The sequence below is a fragment of the Anolis carolinensis genome, chromosome 2, assembly GCF_035594765.1.
Source record: "Anolis carolinensis isolate JA03-04 chromosome 2, rAnoCar3.1.pri, whole genome shotgun sequence".
Taxonomy (NCBI): Eukaryota; Metazoa; Chordata; class Lepidosauria; order Squamata; family Dactyloidae; genus Anolis; species Anolis carolinensis.
In genome coordinates this window covers 212,306,709-212,329,237 of record NC_085842.1, presented here as the reverse complement: position 1 = coordinate 212,329,237, position 22,529 = coordinate 212,306,709, and the positions used below count along the sequence as shown (strand labels likewise).

The following is a 22,529-nucleotide window of genomic DNA, read 5'->3' as shown; positions in this document are numbered from 1 at the left end:
GCCGAAGAGCCGGCGTTGTCCATAGACACCTCCAAGGTCATGTGGCCGGCATGACTGCATGGAGCGTCTACTCACATTGGCATGTTTTCAAACTGCTAGGTTGGCAGGAGCTGGGGCTAACAGTGGGCGCTCATTCTGCTCCCGTGATTTGAACCTGGGACCTTTTGGTCCGCAAGTTCAGCAGCTCAGCGCTTTAACACACTGTGCCATCAGGGGCCCCAATAATAATAATACACTTTATTTATATTCCTCTCTATCTCCCTGGAGGGACTCAGAGTGGATTATAGAACACATATGAGGCAAACATTTGATGCCTTTTACACAACAACATACAATACACAGACAGATGTAAAAGTCTTCCCCCTTTTTCATCTCTGGCGCCTGGAGATGATACTCAACTTCCAGCCATGGGGAGGTGCTCTTGTTCCATTTTTCCATGTCTAGGAGCTTGTTCACCATAGATATCTGTGATCTGGTGCCAGCATGCTTTGCATATCTGCATGAGGCGCCCTTTTGCCTTCCCACTGAGGCGGTACCTAGTGATCTACTCGCATTGCATGCTTTTGAACTGCTACATTACACTGTAGATGCACTCCTAGATATTCCTCTTGAGGACCTGAGACCATATCCCTCTCTTGGAGGATACCCTGTCCTGTCTCCATGAAACCAACATACTTCAGATGTAGTGGAAATGATGTCAAAGCTGAGTTAAAATTTAATTAGTGATTTATTCAGCAAAATTCAATAAATTCAATTAATGGCACATACATTGTGGTATTAGTTGGCTTCTGTAAGTAGAATAGAATAGAGATAGAATAGTAGAGTTGGAAGAGACCTCATGAGCCATCCAGTCCAACCCCCTGCCAAGAAGCAGATGGGTCCCACCATCTTGTTCTTTCAAGAAGCAAAATGACTTGGAGCAGTCCCCACTGGAGGCTTTTCTTTTCTGCATGTGTCCTACTTGAAATGATGTGTTTTGACCATTTTTGTCCTTTTGTTCGAGACAGGACATAGTTGTGCATATGGAGGAAATCTATCCGTTATGCCTCTGGGGCAAAACTGGACACGTCTGGGGGCAAGTCACAGCCCATTTAACTAGCAGAGTCTGTTTTTCCTGCTGCTCACAATCCACTCAGAAGCCCAGACTTCCAGACTCCTGGCTAGCTTCTTAGCCACTAGGCTCTTACTTCTTTCCTGCAAAGCAGCTGCCTCTGAGGCAGGATGAGGTGTGCCTGGCACTGGGTGAGACAGACTCTGCTGTTCTGAGCCAGGCTTGCCTGCTTGCCTTTTGCCTTCCTGCCATCATTCAGGGATCTTCCTTCCCCGGGGCAGTCAGGGTGGGGAAGGCCTCTGGAATGCGGCTCCACTGCTTCTCAGGGCGTGGGGCAGCCAGCCCTGACACGCGCCCCCAGTCGCTTGGCTCGTGGCTTCCCTCACGCCAGTACTGGGTGGGGGCCCCATTCTTTTTAACCTCAAACTGTCTTTCTGGCACAGTTGGTTGGGTTTCTTCATTGCTCCCCTCCATGCAAAGCCCCCACTGCCTCCAAGGGTCCATTGGCAAAGACCATTGGAATTAGTAATTGTGGGGGTCTAAACAATGGGATCGTGGCTTCATGCCAACCCGGATCTCCCGAATCCAAAATTGTTTCATTAAGACTCAGCATCAAAAGAGTCTGCCAGAAAGCAAGAGGGCCCCAAATAAAGCCTATCCCTTGCCATTAACTCACTGAGTCAGAGATGAAGAACCTGGAGGCTTCCAGTTGTTTTAGAACTACAGCTAACACAACTCATGATCATTGGCCCATATTTTGGCAGAAGGGCATTCTTCCCCACTCTGGCAGAAAGTACTTTAATTCTACTGTTTTCTCTTAGCACCAGCCTTCTGGACTCAACAGGAAGTGATAATATTATTCTACCATACAGGGGAGATGGGCGTAATACAGCATTCTGCAAATTGGGTTGTGTGGCCAGAAGCATTCTCTCCTGATGTTTCACCCACATCTATGGAAGGCATCCTCAAAGGTTGTGAGGTATATTGGACACTAGGCAGGGGAGAGAATGCTTCTGGAAAATGGCCCAGAAAACACACAGCAATCCAGTGATTCCAGCCATGAAAGCCTTTGACAACACTCTGCAAATTACTTTGGACATTTGGACTGAAATGTGATAATAATACCATATTTGGGAGACAATGCAAAATTCTAGCAAATGACTGACGATTCCCATTCTCATCCTCAATATTCCATGAAACTCAGTGAATGGCCACTATCTCTCTCAGTCTGATCAGGATTAGTTTGAAAAGAAGAGAGGGGAAAATGTCTGGTCTCCTTGGAGGTGAGGCAAGATATAAAAGTAAGTAAGTGATATAATAGCACTATTTGAATAAAATTAGTTATGTACAGTCTTCCACAATCCATGTGTTTCTTAGATTTTTCACAAAACCACAATCAACTACAGCCAGCTCTCTACATTCTCTGGGGTTGAGAACACCAGGTCCTCTGCAAATGTGAAAGACTGTGAATAAAAATGTTCTATTATTTTACATGAGAAAACACCTCTCTGGAGATCTCTAGGTTTTCCAGTATGACTCAGTGGTCAATCCTGAAAGTTCACCATCAAAGGTGACTATAGAATCACACCGGAGGAACTTGAGGTTACTACAGAGAACATTTTAATCAGTGGATAATCAAATCTGCAAAAGTGAAAACCGCAAATGTGGAGCGGAGGGCTAACAGTACTGTGTATTATCTCCCTATATTCTCTCTTCCTACTCTGGCATCCATCCTATTCTCACAAAAAGCATAGTAACCCAGCATTCCTCTCAGGGACCTTCTACACAGCCATATAACCCAAAATATCAAGGCAGAAAATCCCACAGTATCTGCTTTGCACTGGATTATCTGAGACCACACTGCCGTATATTCCAGTCCAAAGCAGATAATGTGGGAATTTATTCAGCTGTGTGGAAGGGGCCTCCATACTCAAGGCTAGCACATCATATTTGCTGGTTTTGTGGATTTTCTTGTCCATGTAGATACATTCTTTATGTCACATCAGACGTAGGGACGTTAAAGATTTAAATCTGACATTCCTCTCATCTCTTCCTCAATCTGTAAAATCTCTGTCACATTTTAACAGTATGAATGGCAAGTATGTAACCCTCCATATATTGCTGGACATCAATTCCCATCAGCCTTAACCAGTACAACCAATAGTAAGAGTGCACACAGAACTGCAGTCCACCAATATTGGAGGGTCCCAGATTTCTCACTCTTATGTTAACAGTTTCACCTCTCAATGCAGCATAAAAATAATTGTATGCAAACAAAATGATTAAATCACATGAACATGTCTACCTTTTTAAACTCAGTACCATACTCAGTTATTTTTCACATCTCGGCAAAGCAGCTTGGGGATGGAACCCTATCGTTCTTTTCCTCACTTCCTATCTATTTAAACAGCTGAGACAAATACATTTTAAATACAGGGTCAAGAATTGCTCAATGTACTTCAATATTCTGTCTAAGCAAAATGAATATAAGATACAAAGTGTTTAAAAGAACATCCTTAAGATGAGTAAACCAGGACCTCCTGAGATTTAATTTCAATTGTTTGATGTTTCAATCTTTTGCTCTGCAAACATTCCAGTCAAAGGAACCTCTCCATCAAGGGTTTGACTTTCCTGGAATTAGTCACACTATTCTTTGTCCCCCTCCTAGTCTCTGCCTTTGCCATCTGCTCCACACCTGTCTCTTTTGGGGGGCAGTGCACCTTCCCTCTCCCCCGCCACCTTCGGCTCAGGGTGTGACCCAAGCTACGTGTGCACACACAAACCCTTGCCCTCAGGGGACTCATAGGAGCGTGGAGCAGAGGGTGCCGAGCTTGTCAGGACTGGCCCCGTCCAGCTCCACCCCTTCATAGCACGATCCAAAAATCCAAGAACGGATGCTGCGGTTGTGGGTGGTGCAAGAAAACTAAACATTTTCAGAAGAACAATCCATCCGGGGTCCCTTTCATTCTCCAAGTGGAACTTTTAGAGCTCACCTCGCATCTAGGAACTGGAAGAGATTCTCAGCTTTCCACAGGCTGAGCCCATGAGCTGCAGCCCTTAAAATCTTTGTGTCACCTTGGTTGATCCTTTCCCAGCATCAAAACTGCCACCAGCAATTCTCTTGGTGGTCCCCTGCACCTCCCAGCTACTCTTACAACGATGGCTTTGGCTGATTTTCACTACACGACAGGCATCAGCAGTGGATTCAAGGTCTACATCTTGGAAGGTAAGTTTCCACAATCTATATGTCCCCACCCTGTTGCTGCTTCGGTGGGGGAAACTCATCAAATTCAGAGCTCAAGTCAGGGGTTCAAGCTCAGAAATGGTGATCAGTCCAGGAGATGAGACTTTCTGTGTGCATCCAGATGAGTCAAGATGCAAGAGCTACCAAAACATTTCAGGTCCTTCCATCTTCTAGCTCTTGTGTTTCTGAACTAAAGGGCAATAGGACATAATGGTTAGAGTGCTGGCTTTTCTTGAATCCAGATGGATTTAGGGTTTCTTCACATTAAGGTAAAGGTAAAGATTTCCCCTGATGTTAAGTCCAGTTGTGACCGACTCTGGAGGTTGGTGCTCATCTCCATTTCTAAGCTGAAGAGCCGGCGTTGTCCATAGACATCTCTAATGTAATGTGGCCGGCATGACTGCATGGAGCACCGTTCTTGACATTACAGAGCTATAATACTATTATTCCACCTTAACTACCAAGGTTTCATCCTGGGCATCCCAAGGATGTTAGATTTCTTGCTGTTGCTACATGCCTTCAGGTCAGTTATGGTGACCCTATCCTAGGGTTTTCTTGGCATGATTTAGTCAGAGAAAGTTGGGCACTAATTTCTTTTGAGACTGAGAGAGTGTGACTTCCCCAAGGTCTTTCAAAATTCTAGTCCAGGGCTCAAAGCATACTGTCTCACTTCTAATTTATGGAGAAGCATGTAGAATCCTCAGCTAGAAAGCTCCTGTAACCAAACTAGAAATCCCCAGAAGCATTGTGTGGTTTCCAGACTGTATGGTTGTGCTCTAGCAGCATTTTTTCTTAACGTTTCAACTGCATCTGTGGCTGGCATCTTCAGCTACAGATGCAGGCAAAACATCAGGAGAAAATGCTGCAAGGACATGGTCATACAGCCCGGAAAACACACAACACTCCAATGATTCCGGCCGTGAAAGCTTTCAACAATAAATCCCCAGATTATTTCGAATGCAACAATGGCAATTAAAGTGGAATCACAGCACTATGAATGTGTAATGTGAAGGGGGTCCTTATTATGTTAGCCTAATGGGTTCTAGTTGGATAGAGAAAAGCATGCACATATCCCTGTCTGTCTTGCAGCAGCTGCTGCCATTGCTGCTTCAGTTACAACACACCTAACAGGAACCTATTAAGCATATCCCCAGGGTATGTAAAGCAATTCCAGGCTCCAGCTGTGTACAGGTCTTAAGCGTGGCAACACCCTGCCCTTCCCACCATTCCTCCTGCTCTCCCAGTTCAGTGACCCAATTCATACCTCCTTGCCACTCTACGTAATGCCTATTTCCAGTTCCACCACCTGTCCGTTTATCTTTCTCTGCACTCTTGGGGTGCATTTTTGGATGACGTTTGGTGGGTTATTTGGACAGCTAAGGGACCCAGGAGTTATAATTCCCAAAGAGTAACTTCTCCCTTTTCTGATTTTTAGTGCAAAAACATATTGAGGGGGAAAACAGATTTAAGCATATTGCTCATATTTGCAACATTTTCATAGGACATGTTCCCAATGTTCATGATGGTGGGTTTTCTCCTAGTGTTCACAATTATGACGGTTATTAGAGGTGAAGATCTTATTCTCTGCTATTTCCCTCTTATATTCAGCTGCAGTGTTGAAATGTCTATTGTAAATGCCTAGGGGCTGAGACTATTGGCATTATGAATCCCATTATGATGATTATGATTAATATTATTGTTAATCTAGTTGAACACCATGTACTTTGGTAAACCCAGTTTAAAAAATAATAGCTGTCTGAATGCCTATGTTGTAAAACTCTTCTTTGTTTTCTGTCTGGAGCAGACAGCAAGAATTGATTAAGGACTTTCAGGGTGCAAGTTATGCTCAAGTTCACAAAAAACCAGTAGAAGTATATAGTGGCTCTTTATGAACATAAGCCGAAGCACACTGCGCCCTGGAGTCTGCTGCACTTTGGCACAGTTGGGATTTGATCAAGTCCATAAAAGCATTTTCTAAAATTTAACTTGCTTGTTTATGGGGTGCAACCAGATAACGTGGCCGATTAGCACACGGAAACAAGTGAGAGCTAGCCTGATAATGGAAGATAGTTTACCATAAATCAGTGCTATCCGAAAACAACTCGCTACTTGAGTTAAAGGATGAAATGATGCCCCCTCCTCCTCCATCCCATGTACTGAAACTGCCTGAGTTGGCAGCCAAATCTTTATTGTAGCACTGCTTATTGCTGCCCCACAGCACCGGCCGCCTGAGGCGATTGCTTCAGTCTGCTTAGTGGTGGAGCCAGTCCTGCCTCTAATTAGCTAATCCCGCAGGATACGTTGGCAGGTTCAGATATGCATCTCCTCCACAAGTAGTGCTGAATGCCACACCATCAGACCTGTTGGGACAGGAACCATTAGTCAATGCTATTTGTGCCTCCCACCTCAGCAAAGGCGGGAGAGTTCCACCTAGACACCCTTCTTTAAGAAACAGACTACAAACATGCATATTTTTTTTCCATGTCAGGAGTGACTTGAGAAACTGCAAATCGCTTCTGGTGTGAGAGAACTGGCAGTCTGCAAGGACGTTGCCTAGGGGATGCCTGGATGTTTTACCATCCTGTGGGAGGCTTCTCTTGTGAACTCACATGAGAAGCAGACAGATGGGAGCTCACCCCGCTTACTGACCTTTTGGTCAGCAGTCCGGCCAGCACAATGGTTTAACCCATTGCGCCACCGGAGGCTCATGATCACAATGGAGAATATAAATGAGAGGTGCTAAAATTGTCTTCCCTAGAAGTGACCAACTGTAGACCAAATAAATAGGGTACTCCCACCCCACAGAAAAAACAAAAAAAAGTGAGATGAAGTGTTCTCTCCTTGGTTTTGTGTGCTATTTGTTCTTCCTTCTGGCAACAAAAGAATAGAGTAGATTCCAAGTCCTCTCATACATAACAATCCAAGCCTAAACTGCACACAGAAACCCAGGCCCTTCTCACACACAGAACATGAAGCCCTCCATGCAGACAGGAATCATGTCAGAAAGAAGGCTCGGCTAGGTTCTTTTCCCTTCCGTGCCCATATTTTAAAATAGATACTGTGGGGGTGTGCCATCAATATGGACAGTCGGATTATGTTTTGCATTTCAAAATCGTAAAATACTTGGCAGAGCTTGGGAATGGTTCTGTTTTGGGGGGAAAAACAACTTTTCCAAGCTCTCATTCTAAGAAGATAGGTATTCGCTCATTTGTTCATTTTTTAAACAAACTGAACCACCAGTATCTGCACATTTCATCGCTGGGATAAAAAATCATAAATATACAATGACAAATCAACAAATAAAACCAATACATAGTGCCTATGGAAGAAACTGCATGGAAGGTTATGCTATTCTAGGAAGGCTTGCATAAATAAACGTGTTTCTAACATATACCTAAAAATAAGAATTGTTCAGGCATGTTTTATAACAGAGGGAAGAATTTTCCACATAGAAAGCAGCCGCTGCAGCATGAAATGCTGGCCCTAGGACTTGGAGGATTATGAGTCCTAAGTGGATTTCTTCAGTGCACCCATATTTTGCAAGCTGAAAGCTCAGGCCAGTTGCTCTTGTCCATTTAGACAGAGCAGTACTTCTGTTCAAAATGTGCCTTACTCCCAGTTGCCTTGGCCAGGATTAAAACTGGGAGGCTTTGCAATTACAGCAAGTCCTCCCCATTTGCTAGCATTAGGAGTCCAGGATCCCATGAACATGAGAAAACGTGAATAAAGAAACTGCTATTTTTAAAAACCTGAAATGACACCTCTAGATATTTCTAGGGCCCCTTCCACACAGCTGAATAAAATCCCACATTATCATCTTTGAACTGGAATATATGGCAGTGTGGACTCAGGTATCCCACTTCAAAGCAGATATTGTGGGATTTTCTGCCTTGATATTCTGGGTTACATGGCTGTGTGGAAGGGCCTTAAGTCTTCCAGCATGACTGAATGGTCAACTTCCTCTGAATACAGAATTGCGCTAGTAGACCTAAAGATCCCTAGAGATAAGATTTTAATCAAATCCATAAATAACACAATGTAACAAAGTTTGAGAAAAATGTCTGTTCTTGATTTGAAAGTGTGAATTCCTGTTTAATTGTGCCATACTTGATTTGCAAGTTGTTATACTCCAGAAACTTCGTTTTTGTGTCTGCCACAAACTTTGTTGAATTGATTGAGACTCTATGAGATATTGCTTGAAAAACTGCAGCAAAATGTGCTGCAGGATGTCTCACAAAAACAAAGTTTAATAAACTTTTTCCACATTTTTTTTAGGAAATGACATTTATAACTCAGGAACAAAAGTCCCGTTACATCAAATCTTCAACAGCCGAAATTGTAAATGTGGGCTGTAGTTCCCCTCCTGCTTTGCAAATCTCTTGTTTTTTGAAAGTTCCCTAAAGTTTGTGCCTGAGTTGATGACTACTAATATTGTTGATTTATATAGCACGTCAAAGGATTTAACTAATCTGAACCAAAATGGTGTGAATACATTGAAAAATTAATGGAGGCACACCATTTAAACTGCCATGGCTCTATGCTATGGAAGCCTTAGGGCTGAAGGAGAACTGAGGTCCTTTCAACACTGCCACATAACTCAGATTATCAAAGCAGATAATCCACATTATGTGCTTTGAACTGGATTATATGAGTTACATTGCCATATAATCCAGTTCAGAGCAGATAATCTGGATTTTGTTTTTCAGTGTAGACCCAGCCTGAGAATCCCCGTAAATTTTTTTAATTGATATGGTTGTGTATATTTTAATATGTTTTAAATAATTGTTGTATTATGTTAATTCTGTAACTGTTTTATGTTTTAATTGTACATCAACTGATGTTTTTAGTGCTTGTCTCCATGTGAGCCGCCCCGAGTACCTTCAGGGAGATGGAGGCAGGTAATAATAATAATAATAATAATAATAATAATAATAATAATAATAATAATAATAATAATAATAAATCAGCCCCCTTCTACACTGCCATATAATCCAGATTTTCAAAGAAAACAATCCACATTATCTGCTTTGAACTGAATTATAAGAGTCAATGCTGCCATATAATTCAGTTCAAAGCAGATAATCTGGATTTTATTTGTCAGTGTAGTAAAGGCCTCAGAAAGGCTAACTCACCATAAAAAGAAGTTAGTTTACAGAAGGTACATGTGCTTGATTTTTCAGAAAACCTTTCCTTTCAGCAGCCTTTCTCCCACAGGATTATGCAATTTGGGGGCATTCTACTTTGCCATATAATCCAGAATATCAAGGTAGATGTGGAGCCCCGGTGGCGAAGTGCGTTAAAACACTGAGTTGGAGACCGAAAAGTCCTAGGTTCAAACCCCGGGAGCGGCGTAAGCAGCCGCTGTTAGCTCCAGCTCCTGCCAACCTAGCAGTTTGAAAACATACCAATGTGAGTAGATCAATAGGTACCGCTCCGGCGGGAAGGTAACGGCGCTCCATGCAATCATGCCAGCCAAATGACCTTGGAGATGTCTACGGATAACGCCGGCTCTTTGGCTTAGAAATGGAGATGAACACCAACCCCCAGAGTCAGACATGACTGGACTTAACGTCCGGAGAAACCTTTGCCTTTACCTTATCAAGGTAGATAATCCATATTATCCACTTTGAACCTGATTATCTGAGTCTCCATTGCGATATAATCCAATTCAAAGCAGATAGCGGTAATCTGGATTTTATACAAGGGGCCTTAGTCTGAATAACCTAAACCGCAGGAAGCTGAAGTGGTGGTCAGAGGGTGGAGGTGGTGGAAGAGTCACTTGCCACTCCCTTCTTCTGCAGGTATTTACCTGGATCTCATCCATCATCTCATTCTTACAACAACAAAGTAAAAAAACTCCACATTGCTGCAGGGCAAAAAAAATGAGCAAGTGGTATGCCTAAGGTCACACTTATTCACAATGAAGGCAAGATAGGGATCAGGGAGTCAAGAGTCCCGATGATAATCCCTTTGAGCCTTCTTGCAGAGCTTTTGTGAACCAAGGCTTTTGCTCCATGAAAGTACTATCACCCCAACATAGATTTTGGAATTTGTGTGCTGGGCAACATGGCTGCCCCCCTGCATTTGGGGAATTAGCAGATCACAAGTCTCATAGTCAGTATTCAAGCTCTTCTGGAGGTAATTAGCTTCAGTGTATGGTAACCTTCTCCTAGGGCTGTATTTCTCAACCTGTGGGTCCCCAGGTGTTTTGGCCTACAACCCACAGAGATCCCAGCCAGTTTACCAGCTGATAGGATTTCTGAGAGTTGAAGGCCAAAGCATCTGGGGGCCCACAGGTTGAGAACCACAGCCCTAGGGGGTTTTCTTAGGAAGAGGCGGTTTGTGACTTTCCATGGCTGAGAGAAAATGAAAACCCTGCTCTTTCAGACTCCTAGTCCAACAATAGATAAAACTCTATGTACAAATGTAGTTTGAATCATACTGGTTAATCACAAACAGAGTAGACTTATTGAATGAATAGGATTTATCTTTGTCTTTGCCAGCCATTAGGTAATTCATTTGTTGAGTCTATCTGGGAATTAACCAATAGAATTCAGACCATAATTGATACACATTCCTCAAAAATCATGTTGTCGACCGCGTTTTAGGGGATCGGGGCCCTTAAGGAGAGACCCGATCCGGTCCTGAGAGAACGGACCTTGGCGGAGCCAAAAGGAAAATATGAGCCGCAATACAACCTGAAGCCGAAATGAAGAAGGTCCGCCAAAGTTGAAGGAAAATCCGCCAAGGAGTCTTTATTGGGCAATTCAGCTGAAGAGGACTCTGGTAGCAATCATTCGACTTACCAGCAGCCTCATACAATCAAAATAAAGCCATACTTATACAAAATTTCAGTCTGACAGCCCTTTGAATTTCCCGCCCTGCTTCCCCGCCTATCTGGTCGTTGATAGGCTAGAAGGTTGAACGAGGCGGGCTTTCGTTTCCCGCCTCGCTCCGTTGGCCCAATAGGAAGCTGCCTTACGTCTCCACTCGGGCCAATCAGGAGGGAGAAGGCGGGAGTTAGTGAAACAATGAGGTGACGGGGACAGGAACCAGAGGATTAAGTCCTGCTAGACTGATTTCTAAAGGGTGCTTATTTTATTAATGGCAGCAATCAAGGATGTCCGGGTTTCTGTCACGTATACAGATTTCAGATATGCCTTGGGGTGTCAGAGATGGAAGCAAAGATGGGTGGTGATGAGCCATATTGACAGGCTCTGCAGGGCGCCTTCCTGAGGTGTCCTGGGTATTTCTTTGGGTGATCTATGACAATGTTTGCCTTGGGGCGAATCACCTTTAGGTCAGCAACTCCGAATTCAGCGACTCAAGCCCTATATTGTCCATGCAATTTGAATTTGATTGGATTTAGCGGTGGCAGATTATCCTTTTGTTTTTTTGGGAAAGGAAGCCTGGGTCATAGGAAATGGGGTAAGTTCTGGGGTTCATGTTGAGTTCAAAATATTTCCTATTTGATTTCATGATTTGACAATTATATGAAATAAAATGAAAAATAAAATAAAGTTGGAATATAACCCAGGCTGGGAAAAATACATATTTTCCGGGGATTCCAAAGAGTACAAATACATATAGGCAGATAGATAGATTTCATGGAAATAAGGGAGAATTCATAAAAGTGAGTTACATTTCATAATGGGGAATCATGAATGATATAAACAATTGAAAATATTTGATAAGAACGAAGTTCATAACATCTGGAGAACCCAGCATGGAAATTCATAAAAGTGGAGTTTTAGCAGCATGATTTTACAATTCATGAAGTTGTTATCTCTTGCCTCAGGCTAAAAGGTCAAGCACCTTTTGTGCAGAGAGTTTTAGTAAACCACAGTAAACTCCAGTAAAAAGTCTCAATCACCTTCTACTATAAATATATGGAATATAGAACATAAAGTCTTGATTTTTGAACTATCTTTTACAAAGTCCTGGGGGGGGGGGGTCACCTCGATCACAATCATACTACAGTATGTGACATCAAGTTTCCCTAACCCACAAATTATTTCCAATAATTTCGGGCATATACCCAGAGTCATAAGGCTTAGCAACTTGCTTTTTTAAATATGTAATGTGAGCATTTGAGAAAGATTAAATAGGTAGCTAGTAGGTCTCCTCTTCACCTTCCCCTTCCCCTAATATATGCTGGTTGCATGTTGTGTTGAACATCTGATATTCAGAGAAATTAGTACAAAAAAGCTCTCCTGTCTTCGACAGAGCTGAAATGAAACGCCATGTTCGTGAAAAATGTGGCAGCCTAGCAAATTTAATCTTTTGAATATGGGACCTTGTCAAATTTCACTTGGGGAATCAGATTTTGAAGGACCCTTTCAAAGACACAAGCACACAAATCTTTAGCTGAGCTACTCTTTTTTTGAGACAATAATGTATCAAGGTCACACTCAGTTATTTTCCAAATAGCAGCATCCAGAACAGAAAAAAAATGTTTATGAACACAGCCAGTTGAACCACCTAAGGGTGTATTTACTCTATAAAATGAATGCAATTTAACCACTTGAACTGCCATGGCTCAATGCTATGAAATCATGGGAGTTGTAACGTTACAAGGTCTTTTGCCTTCTCTGCCGAATAGTCCTGGTGCCTCACCAAACTATAACTCCCAGGATTCCATAGCATGGAACCATGGCAGTTAAAATAGTGTCAAACTGCATGAATTCTACAGTGTAGATGCACTCTTCATTTTCATGCTTACTCGGGGCCCTTCCACACAGCCATACACCCCAGACTATTAAGGCAGAAAATCCCACAATATCTGCTTTGAACTGGGTTACCTGAGTCCATCAGGCCATATATTCCAGTTCAAAGCAGAAAATGTGGGATTTTATTCAGCTGTGTGGAAGGGCCCCCAGTGGACTCAGAGGGTTCCAGTGCCAGGTCTCAAGGATTCCCTGTTTCTTCAATAACCTTCACAGCAGCTGGAGAAAGAAGGAAAGTAGTTATTTGTTGCTGTGATCTATCTCTATTGTTATGCAAAGTACTGGGGGTTACAAAGTATTTAGGGTTAGACAGCAGCAGCAGTTTCTGCAAGCAACAGAGATCTGTTCTCCTATTATTTGGGTTATATAGACATTTCCATCCATCCTGTTTCCTTCCATGATCTCCAGTGCAACAGCCAGAAACTGAATCCCTATCGCAATTACTCTTCATACAAAAAATCACTGGCAGGAAGAGGTTAGAAGTGTCAGTTTACTGCGCTCTGATTAATAGGACAGATTTTCCATTGCTCACAGTAGCTGCTGCTCAATAAAATAAGTTTGGGAAATAAGACTTCATCATACTGATGCCCTCCTCTATTTTGTCCCATTTTGTCAGCAATTGCAGACAAAATGGATGGGGCACCTGGTGCCTCAAAGTGAATTGCACACCCTCCTTCATTCACATATCACATGTGGGCATTGGGAGGCAAAATGCATTGGTGCCCAGTCTCTTCCCCCATGAGACAGGTGAAAGTCTGGTAAGACATTGCCGTTTCCCCCATCATTTGGGGAAGGCCAAAAACCATGAGCTCCGTCAGAGCTACCCAAAAGATGCATTGCTCACCATGATTGGTGAGGAAACTTCTTGCAACACTTACTCGCCGCTTCAGACATCAATGGGACGGGGCCACGGCCTGTGTAATGTGATAGGGTTTATCTGGATCTGTTCCTGAAAAGGAGTCCCAGCACGGTAAGGGGCTAAAAACCTTTCATGTGATGAAGTGGCAGGTTGGGACTGTAAATATGAATCAACTCCTTAACTCTAGGTTATACATGCAGAACCCTCTGTTCACTGCAGTGGATTGGTGAAGTTGCCTAGATTTGTTTTATTCTCTTTGGGAACATGGCTGCATCCGCTGCCATCACTTTAAAAATTATCCCCACACCACAGCATTTTTCATATCTGAAATACCATTTTCTTGTCTCGGGTATGTGCTTATTGGCCGTTTTACCAACTAAGATATTTTATTCCAGGTCAACCCTCCTATGAAAATGAGCAGAGGTTCCGCCGGCTGCCAGCCCATCGACTGCCAGTCTATCCAATCAAACGCAAACTTGCTGTGGATGGGAGAAGAAGCCCGGACCTAACTTTGGAAAGGCAGAAGCTGTTGAAACTCAGAAGGTCGACATGTGTGACTACAGCCATGTGAGTTACCTGGAAGGACATTAGGGGGCAGTGTAGCATAATGGGAGGCGAAGAAAGAGAGCTTGAGGTTTTTGCACAACTTTCGAACTATGTGCACAGAGCTGTGATGCATCACTAAAACTGCACCTACACAGCAGAATTAATGCAGTTTGATATTGCTTGAACTGCCCTGGTTCAATGCTATGAAAACACCCAATAGAGGGGATGTAAAGAAGAGACAAAGGGTACATCTACACTGTGGAATGAATGCAGTTTGACCACCCACTTGGAGCCTCCGATGGCCAAGGGGATAAAAGCCTCGTGACTTGAAGGTTGGGTTGCTGACCTGAAAGCTGCCAGGTTCGAATCCCACCCGGGGAGAGTGCGGATGAGCTCCCTCTTTCAGCTCCAGCTCCATGCGGGGACATGAGAGAAGCCTCCCACAAGGATGGTAAAACATCAAAACATCTGGGCGTCCCCTGGGCAACGTCCTTGCAGATGGCCAATTCTCTCACTCCAGAAGCAACTCCGGTTGCTCCTGACACGAGAAAAAAAAAACCACCCACTTTAACTGCCTTGGCTCAATGTTATGGAATCCCAGGAGTTGTAGCTTTGCAAGGCCTTTAGCCTTCTCCACCAAAGTGCTGGTGCCTCACTAAACTAAAACTCCTATGATGCTATAGCATTGAGCCATGTCAATTAAAGTGTAGGTACATCTTAAGATAGTTCTCCCCAAGGTCATCCAATGCGTTTCCATGGCTGAACAGGGATTCAAACCCTTATCTCCAAAGCTGCCATCCAATGCTCAAACTGCACCATGCTGGCACAGATCATAAAAAAATATTTTTACAATTGAATCTGGATATATAAATTAACATACAGAAAACATACACCTGGTTAAATCCTTTTTCTTCCTCTTTCTGTAATAACTGTTTTTCCTATCTTTTTTATTTTTGGTAAGTGGACAAACAATTAAACATACCTATTACTATGTATATCCATTGTCTAGACCAGGCATGGACAAACTTCAGTCTTCCAGGGGTTTTGGACTTCAACTCCCACAATACCTAACAGCCTACCAGCTGTTAGGAATTATAGGAGCTGGAGTCCAATACCCATGGAGGGCCAAAGTTTGCCCAGCCTTGGTCTAGAAGCTAGTATTTCTGATTTAAAACAGCTTCACTTGAAAGGTTATGAGGTATATTTAAAATCTGGTAGAAAAATAGCCATGGGCAAGTTATTAATCTCTCTGGTGCTGTTTATCATTTTGAAATGAAGGATATATGGAGTCCATTTTATATTCATTGTGAATTACGTTTCTATAAATATATTTTAAAGGAGCAGAAGGGGATGGAAAGACTTGGGGTGACTGGAGACGAGAGGTATACTAGACCCAGAAAATCTTATTAGAGTGGTGACTGTGTGTATGAAGGAGATGTTAAAATGCAGGAGCGGCCCAAGATATGTTGCTGCCTAGAGAGAAAGACAGCATGGTATTACTTTCCAAATTAAGAAATTAATTAGGCTGGAACTTAATGGGAAAACATCCTTGCTGTGTCATAAAAACACATTAGCATTCGTGACACAGTAGTGTCTTATCTTAGCTCTGCCCTCCAACATAAAGGAATGACTAGACTGCATACCTTAATGCCACTGTGCTATGCTGGCACTTTGTTGATGCTAATTCCTGCAATCAGTCTTCCACCCAACCTGTTTCTTATCTGTGTTCACTGGATCCAGTGCATGCAAACTGTGGTTTTATTTCTCTATTTATTAAAATGCTGCAGCATCTGCGAAGTTACACAGTTTCAGCATTCTGCTGGGATCATCTTCCGCTTTTCAATATTGGGACTGGACCATAAAGGAGTGACTAAAGTGGTCAGAAGACAAAGAAGATGCTGATGCTTTTCTCCAGTACTGGACACCTGAAGCAATTGCTTCACTTTGTCTCTTGGTAGGGCTAGCACTGTGGAAATGTTTTAAGAAATAGCTATAATGATACCGCTCCTCTGGATATGTACTGAAGCTTATTCTAGATATTCATTTTTCTCTGAACTATTATGCCACTTTGCATAATAATTGCCTGAAAGCTAAAGGCAAAGTGCAAAAGAACGGCACCGAAATCTACCTTTTCTGCAGCAGCAGACTGACCTCTATGGAAGCTCTTTGTCTTTCTGTGTGAGGATGAAGAACAGCAAAATTTACATCCCCACTAGATAAATTACATTACAGCAGTTCACTCTCAAATAGGCTGCGGTCTTGTGTAATGAAACACTTTGAAAAAGGTTTAATCCCATTCTCTGCAGTGCATAAATATTACTTGTCTGAAAGTGATGTTTTTTCTCTCGCTTTCTCTTTGTCTGCAGCTCTCTGGAACAGACGACCTCACCACCGACTGCACAGGCCTCAGTAGGTGCAATTGGTTCGTCCTGTGTGAGTACGTCCCACGCTGAGCCTTGCCCAGATTCCCAAGCGCTTCACCCATGCTGTCCACAGAAATGCCCTCTGAGGAAACCTCTGCTGGATTCGGCACTCACAGTGTCCCAGCTGCAGCAGGTGAGCCTGGGTTCAACTCTCCTTTCACCCACACTTTCTTTTGCCTACCTATTTTTCTTTCCTCTTCTGTTGTTCTTATAACTTATTTATTTATTTACAGTATTTATATTCCACCCTTCTCACCCCAAAGGGGACTCAGGGCGACAAACATTCAATGCCATTTTATTCACAGACAAGACATACAATTGAACATAGATAGAGGTATATAGGCTTTCCCATCTTTGGCTTCATGGAGGCTTGTGCTCGGTTCCAACCACAAAGGGGCAGGTGCTGTCGCTCCATCTCTCTGCCGAAGAGCTTTGTTCGTAACTTCCTACTTTTGATCGAATCAGGGGTATTTTTTAGCATTTCCTTATAGGCGCCTTAAAACCTCCCTGCTTTTAAGTGATCCCTATTTATCTATTCACATTTTGCTTTCAATCCGCTAGGTTGGTGGAAACTGGGCTAAAGGTCAGGAGCTCACCCTGACCTGGGCTTCAAACTGTCAGCCTTTTGACTGACAAGATTTATTGCACCTGGGGGTTTAACCTGCTGTGCTAAAGCCCAGCCCACCGAAAAACTTCCTGTGAGTCGACATGTCCAACCCTCTGTTCAACACAAGTTTTCTAGATAAAGCATTCCCAACATGTAGCCTCCAGACTCTTTTGGAGGACATCCAGATGCCACCACCTGTTTAGCCATTGGTTCCATTGCTTTTTTTATAGTGTCAAAAGTGACTTGAGAACATACTGCAAGTTGCTTCTGGTGTGAGATAATTGGCTGTCTACAGAGACGTTGCCTAGGGGATGCTCAGATGTGTTAGCTGGGAGGATTCTTTCATGTCCCCACAAGCTAGAGCTGACAGATGGGAACTCATCCCATCTCACGGATTCAACCCGGCAACCTTCAGGTCAGCAACCCAACCTTCAGGTCAGCAGTTCAGCCGGCACAAGGGTTTGACCCATTGAGCCATTTGGTTCCATTGCTGAATAGTTTTTAATGTCACAGTATAATATATCAGGGTATGAACTATAAATAAACAATAATCCTCTCTAATTCATGTCTCCTTCTGATTTGATTTTTCAGATGCGTCCTTCTGTCATCACTTGTGCTCCTCGTCGGAGCTGCTCAGAAGCTCCTACAAGCACCAGCCCCTCAGTAAGTAGCCTAATTTCCCTTTTCTTGCCCTCTGTGTCTCCTTTGCTCCCTGTGTGAACTCAATGACCACATTATTTATTTATGATGGGAACTGTAGTGCTCACATGCAAAGGGTGTCCAGTTTGAGAGAAGTAACATGTGTTAAGCAGCCATTCATGTTGTCACTTCATTTTTTTACACTTCCATCTCATTGTTCCTCCAAAGATCTACATCCACCTTAGAACATTTTGGTGCTCAAGGCAGAGCAGTTGCTGATGATCTGTCGATGCCAAGAGGCAGAATAACCAAATTACCTGGTAATTTGGAACCAGAGGTCCTATGTAAGCACATCCCACACTGAGCCCTGCCCAGATTCCCAAGCAAACTCTTCATTCCATCCCTGGCGGTAAAAAACATACATGGCAAAGTAAATTTTGACCTTTCCAGATTCCTAAAATACCCTGTCTCACTTGCCTAATAATAGAATTCATTCTGACTCCCCTCCCACTCTATTTTATCCTCCCAACAGCCCTGTCAGTTAGATTAGAGCAAAGACAAACACATTCTTCCAACACAGGTCAATTCTTCCCCTGTAAAGGAAGACAATGACTCAGTCTTTCTTACAACCTGCATTGGGGAAATAATATTTCAAATGTATGAATCCTTGTCTGCATTTTATGTTTGAAATCACAGAACCAGAGTAGTAAGAAGAAGGGGAGAATGAGAGAGACAAGGAAGGGAAAGTATAGTTCAAGGTTACACATCTTGCACAAAAGGCCAACAAAATTTTTTTTATTCATCCAACCAAAAGAATACATTGCATTCGCTTTCAAAGTTTTACTGGCTTCTTTTTCGGGGAAAGATGGTAAAATAATAGCTGGAGTCCATCTCATAAATGTATAACAATATATGTATGTTCAGAGAATTACATACAAAGTACCTACAGACATGCACTACGGGTCTATATTTAGGAACTTTGTATATCATTTTCTGAGCATACATAGAGACATGCACTACGGGTCTAGGGAGCCGTGGTAGCACAATGGATTAAACCCTTGTGCCGGCTGGACTGCTTACTTGAAGGTTGCCGGTTCAAATCAGCGAGATGGAGTGAGCTCCCATCTGTCAGCTCTAGCTTGCGGGGACATAAGAGAAGCCTCCCAGCAGGATGATAACACATCTGGGTGTCCTCTGGGCAATGTCTCTGTAGATGGCCAATTCTCTCACACCAGAAGCGACTTGCAGTATGTTCTTAAGTCGCTTTTGACATGATAAAAATAACTACGAGTCTTTCTAAAATAATTCAGTCATACCCTTTTCCCACTCAGACTTGAAGTGTTAAAGCTTGCTTTGGTTTCAGTACGGAAGTAAATAAGGTAGAGTCTTGAGGGGGAAATCAGAAGCCCAAGTATCCTCAACAATAATCTTCTCACTCCCTCTCCCAGCAGATCTCCTCCCTTGAGCACTGCAGCAGCGTGATCCCTGGCAGCTCCTCCTCCCCACAGAAGCGCCATCACTCTTGGACCACCAGCTTGGTGGGGCCTTCAGCACGACTGAACAGAGAAGTATCACCAAAGCAAAGAGCTGAAGACAAGGCAGACAAGAGTCTCTCCCCCAGTCCTTGATGTGTCTTAACTCAGGAGAGCCCCACTACAATCGTCTTGTATATATAGTTCAACCTACAAAATTCCTTTTTAGATCTGATGGACTACAGCCCTCATCATCCTCATGATGGAAATTATAGTCCACACATACACTCTACATTGGAGAACTCTATTGTAACCTATCCTCCAGGGTGGGGCCCAAAGATCTCAAATACTAAATCTCACCCTTTCCTCTTTTCGCTCTTAGTACTTGTTTCCTGTCCCCACTGACCCCTTAATGCCCTCCTTCCAAAGACCCACTGTGTCTCCTTGGTTCTTTTGCCATCCTGTAAGTGGGAACCGTATTGTTAAACTGGAAATCTATTGACACAAAGCTGCTTCAGTTCCAATGGGACTTCACTCCGTAGATAATGTGTGGTGATCACTCCTCATAACCTCCCTTGTGAGGTCAAGGTCTTCCAAGGAAGAATATCTCCAGCTCAGCCTCTTATTCCAACAGTGTCCAAGCTGACTCTTTAGTACAGCAAACTAGGCCGTTGGAACACTGCTCTACAGGACCCGCCTTCTCCTGATGCATGGCCACCTCAAAATAAGATGAGATTGCTTCTTTGAAGTTACGACTGATACCTAGAGCAGATTTACAGCCAAAAGTGACATGGAAGCCAACAGTTTTCTCCTGGCAGGATGGACATTTTTCCTCCAACAGTCTTGTTTCAACCGGATGTTCTCTAAGGCCATTATGTTTGTGATTTCTGGACCATGTTTGTCCTCCTTGCACAAGCCTCATTCACTCTAATAGTAAACTCAGCTGGTGAATACAAAAAAGACTGGAGTCTAAAGGGGGGATAGAGAAACAAGAGGGAAGGTATCAGTATGCTCCAGAAAACCCCAAGATTTACAGAAATAGAACAAAATCTATACTCCAAAGCATATGAAGGGCCAAAGAGTCCCTCTCACAAGAGAAGGTAGTGGTATTTAGAAATGTAAAACCAAAGAGGAATTAATTAGGGTATTCTGAATTGGGGCATGGGGTTCACTCCACATTGCAATATTTTGTTGCGTGTCCCATTTGTTGACTCAGTACAAAGAAGCATTGACGATACTCTCATCTCCAAATAGAGTCCAAAATTACAAGCAACAAGTTGTTGCCAAAAAGAAAACACCAAAGTTAACATCAATCCAAATCTAAGTCTTGCCAAACAAGGGTTCTGCAACATGGTCAATTGCAACATTCACACTTGCCTACAACATACAAGAGTTCTCTCTCCCACCCTAGACATCATTTACCCCACTTGCCTAGTTTCCAACAGACCTCACAACCTCTGAGGATGCCTGCCACAGATGTGGGTGAAACATCAGGAGAAAATGCTTCTGGAACATGGCCATACAGCACGAAAAACTCACAGTAACCCACATGCAAAGAAAGTCGTACAATCTTGCCTATGATGATGATGATGATGATATCCATATAATTATTTTAATTTCATGTTCTTGTATTTGAGAAATGAAGATTTTCATTTCTAGTAAGCATGCAACAACCCAGTGGTTTTGTTGGCCGATGCTGCTCTGCAGTGAGATTTTAAAAAATAAAATAAAGCAGGCTCCCACTGAATATAAAAATATGGCAAAGGCTGCTTGCTATTGAAATGGAGAAATGAAAGGCAACAGAACTGAAAGGACAACTGAGACACTTCCTAATATTTAGTCCCTTGCAGAAGAAGCATGAAGAGATTTCCAAGAAAATACAAGAAAGGGGAAATTGTTACCATGTCCTAAGCATGCAAGGGCCAGAACCTCTGCAACAGGAAAAGGTGGAGGAAGAACATGGGGTCCCAGGGGATCAAGACAGAGTTTTGAGTCCTTCTGTACTATAGGATTTATTCTGGAAGGGGAGCTTTTTCTGTACACACATTTTCTGTTTGTAATTCACAAGTGCCAATAAAGTAGCATCATACTGTGTTTGAGTGGTGAGATTTGTTGCAACTCTTCCTTGAGGGTAGAACATTTTGGAAGAGCTCAAAGGAACTAAATTGGTTCATGTTTGGCAACAAGGTGCTGGGTCTTCTTAGCTTTAAAGAGCAAATGGATGCCAGTTCTGCTGCAGTGGCTCAGTCAGCCTGAGGGTGATGGGAGTTACATTCAATGCAGTGTTAGAAAGCAGATTGGGGAAACTTGGTTTATTTACTCAAGGGTCTAATTCTAGATCTAAAAAAGCACCTGAGGAAATATATCTATTTTGCCTTTCTGAAGGAGTGAACAAAGTAATTTAATTCCTCTTCAAACCAGACCATAATGGGAACTAGGCCACCACTTCTTCTGTAAAGGTGATGGGCGAAATGATCTGCTTTCATCTCTCCTTCTTTCATCTCCCTCAAAGTGATGCTTCATATGCAACAAAATGAAACCATTGAATCTTGAGCTGAACATGTGGATTTACTGTGGTTTCTGAATTATGGCAACCCTAAGGGGAACCCATTACAGGGTTTTCTAGGGCTAATACTGTGTGACTTGCCCAGGGTCTTACAATGGGCTGTATTTATTTAATCTGTGGTCTGAAAGGGAGAACTCAGGAGTATCCTTTTTTCATGCTCCCCATGTAAAAACCGACTATTAAGTCAATACGCAGAATAGAGAGATAGCCATGTTCTTATCCAAATTGTCCCCTGCTGTTTTCTGCTTGAGGAGAGTTGTTTAGATAATATGGCCTTTTGATCTGTAGTCTGAATAACTGAAGTGATCCCATTTATTTCAGCCTCCTCAGATCTCTGCCTCTTTGTTCTGCTCTAAATGAGGCATTACATACCCTCTAGCATTTCACAAATGAAAA

At 42.9% G+C, this 22,529-nt stretch overlaps 1 protein-coding gene across 2 annotated transcripts; it reads left to right on the top strand.

Moving 5' to 3' along the window:
* Positions 1-1,595: 1,595 nt before the first annotated feature.
* On the top strand, positions 1,596-21,661 carry LOC103277702 (uncharacterized). 2 transcript variants are annotated; one of them, XM_016991092.2, is made up of 5 exons: positions 1,596-4,277; positions 14,276-14,447; positions 16,793-16,982; positions 18,048-18,119; positions 19,544-21,661. In XM_016991092.2, exons 1-5 carry the CDS (start codon positions 4,211-4,213, stop codon positions 19,721-19,723), a joined length of 681 nt encoding a protein of 226 aa, XP_016846581.2. In that variant the 5' UTR covers positions 1,596-4,210; the 3' UTR covers positions 19,724-21,661. The 2 variants fall into 2 exon arrangements, with proteins under 2 accessions (XP_016846581.2, XP_008101755.2); XM_008103548.3 differs by having other exon boundaries at positions 1,600-4,277; positions 19,547-21,661.
* The last annotated feature ends 868 nt before the right edge of the window (positions 21,662-22,529 follow it).

Coding starts and splice junctions, on each gene's coding strand:
- LOC103277702 (XM_016991092.2), top strand. CDS start 4,211: ATGGCTTTGGCTGATTTTCACTACACGACAGGCATCAGCAGTGGATTC. Junction 4,278..14,275: donor CAAGGTCTACATCTTGGAAG/GTAAGTTTCCAC, acceptor ATTTTATTCCAG/GTCAACCCTCCTATGAAAAT. Junction 18,120..19,543: donor CTACAAGCACCAGCCCCTCA/GTAAGTAGCCTA, acceptor TCCCTCTCCCAG/CAGATCTCCTCCCTTGAGCA.